Here is a 4083-nt window from a genome sequence, read left to right as displayed (position 1 = left end):
ATACCCACGCACAAAAACCCGAGCCCAGGCCCTCTGAGATGAATTCGTTTCCGTTTTTGTTCTTCCCCGTTCTCATAAGTTATCCCCACCTCCCATTCTAGTCTAAAGATAACTTTGCTCTTTGTTCTTGAAATACACTCTATCTGCCCGCTTCCCTTGATTTCAAGTTTGGTTTTGTATTTATCGAAAGAAGATGAGCAGGAACAGAAAGCTTTCCACCTAGTAGAAACCATGGGAGTCGGTGAGGGACCCCGGCTGAGACATGACACAGGCTTCAGATGATTTCAGAAAATGTTTTATTAGTCAAGAGCATAGATACTGCTTTGGCGAAGGGAGGGGGGGCTGTGAGTGGTCACACAGACTTGAGGTAGAAAAGGGTTGGGATGGAAGGATGAACAAACACCTGAGCACAACAGGCATGGTAGGTAGTTTAAATACATAAAAACTTTCCAACACAGGGAAAGCTTTTATTTAGATAGAAACAAAAAGGAAGTAAAAGAAGGAAGAAAAGAGAGAGACAGAGAAAGAAAGTGTTTCCCTTGGAACTAAACAGGAAGTGCAGCGACAAAAAGAAAAATAAAATAAAACCACCACGATTCGAAGAAGAACAAAGGGCAGCTTTTCACCTTCCTGCATCTGGTTCTGTTTCTCAGGCAGAAAAGAATTGATTCCTTATTGCATTTTAATTAGAGAATAGGGTGTCAAGGCGGATCATTTGGAGGGACAAGAAAGAAAGAGCCAGATAGGGAAATGGGGATGGGGCTGAGGTTCTAAATTCGCCCCAAAAGGGTGGAAGAGTGCGTCTTTGCGCCCTTAGGTTGGGCAGTCCCTCCTTCCTGCATGGTGTGGCCAAGAGCCGCCCTCGGTTGGGCGGGGGGTGGATATATATATATTTCTCTTTCTCTTAATGTATTTTAAAAAATTCAAAGGACATTGCACGTGCGATCCAAGTGTGTGGTTGCAGCCGACGATCTGCCGGCGCTCAGCAGAAGCTCCGCGGGATGCGTAGCACCAGCCGCCGGAGCCCAGAGCCTGGCGTTCGCCGCTGCCTTCCTCTCCTCCCGGGGCTCCAGGAGTGGCTGGCCTGGCCAGGTCCTCGGCGCGGGCCTCGGCTCACTGGTTTAACTCCAGCGCCCAGACTTGCTGCGGCCAGCCGGTGCGTCCTTTAATCCTCTTCTCGCCTGGGCCCAGGGCAGGAGGAAAACCTTCGTGCTGCTGCTGCCAAAGGACACACACAAGAAAAGAGGCGGGAGAGACAGGTTTTAATTTTTCTGCTCCGATCGCCCGGCATGGGGTATGATGGGGAGGAGGGGAAGGTGTCGGGAGCAGTAACTGGGAGTCTTTAAATAAGTGACGGATTTCTGTTTGCGAAATGGGCAAACAGGCTCGTAAATTTGCCTTTATGCGCGGAGTTCCTGGGACCTGGGATGGGCTGGGCAGCTTCGGGAGGTTTGGTAAGGAAAATGTTCCGCGTGTGGTGAAACTGACGCGCGTTGGTTTGGCGTTAGGACACCTAAGGGAGATCGCAGGGGATTGGAAGGGAGGGGTGGAAATCCACGGTTCTCCAGCTCTCGCTGCCCCGCACACACTTCCGCCAGTCTCCCAACCTGGTTTAAACATCAGGGCTTGGATGCAGGCTTGCGGTTCCCTAAGCCCGAGCTGCGAGCCTTAGATACCGAGGCAAAAGAGCGGGGAGTCGGCTGGCCTAGCGTCCTCCTTCCCGCTCTTTCAGCAGGAACCAAGCGGTGCTACTTGACGGAGGCGGCGACGCGTGGGGGCCGGGATCCGCCCAATAACAACTTCTTTGGAGGCGCCGCCCGGCCTGCACCATCCCCAGTCCGGGGCAGCCGTTCAGAGACTCTATTCCTATCTGTCTTTCCTCCGTCCCCAGATGAGCTTTCCTCGGTTTCCCACAGACCCCGCAGGTTAGATAAAACCCGGTGGGGCGCTTCAGCTGGCTCCACTCCGCTGCGGCCCTGAGCGCCCCAACCTAGAGAAACTGACTGGCCAGCCTGAAATCCAGCGCTCAGACGCCCCCAGCCCCGGACAGCCAGACCGAGTGCCAGGAAGTGTCACCCTAACTGGAGAGGATCAAGAAGGCCAAGACGAGACTGCGATCTCCAAAGCTAAAAGAAGTGGCTCTTATTTACATGCAAAGCCACTGAAGTGGTCCTCAGAACCAGTCCACCGGGAGTGGAACGCGCCCTGGACTGATTAGAATACGCGATCTGTTTTACCTCAGCTCCACCCCGGACTCCTCAGATAGGTGCTCTTCATGCCCCGACCTACTCTGGGCCCTCAGTTTCCCTATTTGTACAATGATGGAAGTAGACTAGCCAGTCCAGCAAAGGCCCTTTGAAAACAGGAACCGAGCCCAGGCACATAAATTCAAACTCAAAGTAAAGAACTCTAACACATATTCTTAGCCTGGCTTCCAGGAGAGCCCAGGAATGAATCAGGACTTCTCCAAATTGGAAGCAAAATCTGTAGTGTGTGCATTTTTGGAGGGTTCGAGGCTCCAAACAGATTATTCACTCAGTATTACAAACACTATCCCGTATTACAAATGAATTCTATGACGAATCTGCCTCCCTCCATGCACAGGATTGCATACTGTGACCAAACATCTCAGAACTCTTCCTAGCCTTTCCAAATCCGACACACGACAACACAGCCTCCTTCGACTGCCTGCATGGCCTGAGGTTGCTCACCGCGCCTGCACCCTTGGCTGGAGAGTGCAAGCCGCAGGACTCACCAGATCCCTTTTCCGCTTGCTCTCACGGCCGCCATCAGCCTTCTTGAGTTCAGCCTTGAAGGCCTCGGGATCGCCAGACTGCGCATCCTTGGCCAGCACGTCCATCAGGTAGGCGATGTAGCTGGTGGCCAGGCGCAGAGTCTTGATCTTGGAGAGTTTGGTGTCGGCCGGCACGTTGGGGATGCACTCGCGCAGCTCCGCGAATGCGCTGTTAATGCTCTCCGTGCGTCTCCGCTCCTTCTTGGGTCCTGAGCCTTTCCGCCGGCCCAGGCGGCCGCCAAGCGCCTCCAGCCGCCCGGGGCTCTGCCCAGGCCTGGCGTCAGGACCGTAGGCGGCGGCGGCTGCAGCGGCCGCGGGCGGTGGCCCGCCCGCAGGGAAGTCCGGGGCAGCGTCAGCCGGGCTCAACAGCCAGCTCTGGAAGTAGGGCCGTTCCTGATGACAGCGCGAGGCCGGACCGAAGAGGAAGGGCTCGTGGAGCATGGGGTGCGCAGGGTGCGGGTGGTGATGGTGGTGATGGTGTGCGTAGCTGCCCACGAGGTTCATGTTGGAGCGGCTACTGGCCTGCGCCGCCAGCCCTATTAAGGTCGCTCCATGCGCCCCAGAGACTGCCGGGGGCCACCTGTGGGCTCTGGAGCCCCGCTCTACTGAGCGCCGGCTTTGCGAGAGTCCGGGCAAGGCTGAAAATGAGACGCGCAGCCCACCGTCTTCTTGCCGGTTTCCGTCGCGGGCGAGGACACAGATGCCCGAAGACCTGTTTAACCCTTCTGCAGACTCCCCTGCAGATCTGGCTTATATAAGACAGCGGCTTTGATGTCAACCTCTCCTGGGAGCCAATAGCAGGGGGGCGGGGATAAGGAAAAGGAGGGGTGGCTGTCCCAGGTTTTACACTTAGCCCGCGCCACTCTAGTCCGCCAGCAGGGACCGGCAACCGGCCCCGCCTCTGCCCCTCCCACTCAGCTCCCGGCTCGGCTGGGGGGCGGGCGGCTGGGGGTGTTGAGGGGGCGGGCAGGGGGAATACGTACTTGAGGCACAGGCTTGCCAACGCCCTGGACTGTTGCTACCACCCCCTCCCCACGGATCCAAGGAAAGGAATCTAGAATCACCAAGCGAAAAGACAGCCCACACCTACAGCCCGTCTTTTGATTTTACAGATAAGGAAACTGAGGCTCAGGGAAAGAAAAGTTCTTGTTTCTAGACTGTCTAGAAGTCTACATAGGAATTCCAGCAGTTCCCAGTCCCAAGCTCCAACTGCTCTGCTCGGCTTCAGAGCTAGAAGATGAGAGGACGCAGCTGAAGTCAGCATAGGCCCCTAAGGTTGTTCCTAACAC

The 4083-nt window shown here is 55.7% G+C and overlaps 1 protein-coding gene across 2 annotated transcripts; it reads right to left on the bottom strand.

Annotated features, from left to right (window-relative positions):
* Positions 1–279: 279 nt before the first annotated feature.
* LOC105482399 (heart and neural crest derivatives expressed 1) lies at positions 280–3656 on the bottom strand. Of its 2 annotated transcripts, none has more exons than XM_011742462.3 (2): positions 2756–3656; positions 280–1218 (listed from the first exon to the last, which is right to left on the bottom strand). In XM_011742462.3, exons 1-2 carry the CDS (start codon positions 3296–3298, stop codon positions 1114–1116), a joined length of 648 nt encoding a protein of 215 aa, XP_011740764.1. In that variant the 5' UTR covers positions 3299–3656; the 3' UTR covers positions 280–1113. The 2 variants fall into 2 exon arrangements, with proteins under 2 accessions (XP_011740764.1, XP_011740765.1); XM_011742463.3 differs by having other exon boundaries at positions 280–1215; positions 2756–3399.
* Between the last annotated feature and the right edge of the window lie 427 nt (positions 3657–4083).

The sequence above is a fragment of the Macaca nemestrina genome, chromosome 6, assembly GCF_043159975.1.
Source record: "Macaca nemestrina isolate mMacNem1 chromosome 6, mMacNem.hap1, whole genome shotgun sequence".
NCBI classification, from domain to species: Eukaryota; Metazoa; Chordata; class Mammalia; order Primates; family Cercopithecidae; genus Macaca; species Macaca nemestrina.
The sequence above is the reverse complement of the archived record's forward strand: the minus strand, read 5'-3'. Positions and strand labels throughout refer to the sequence as shown.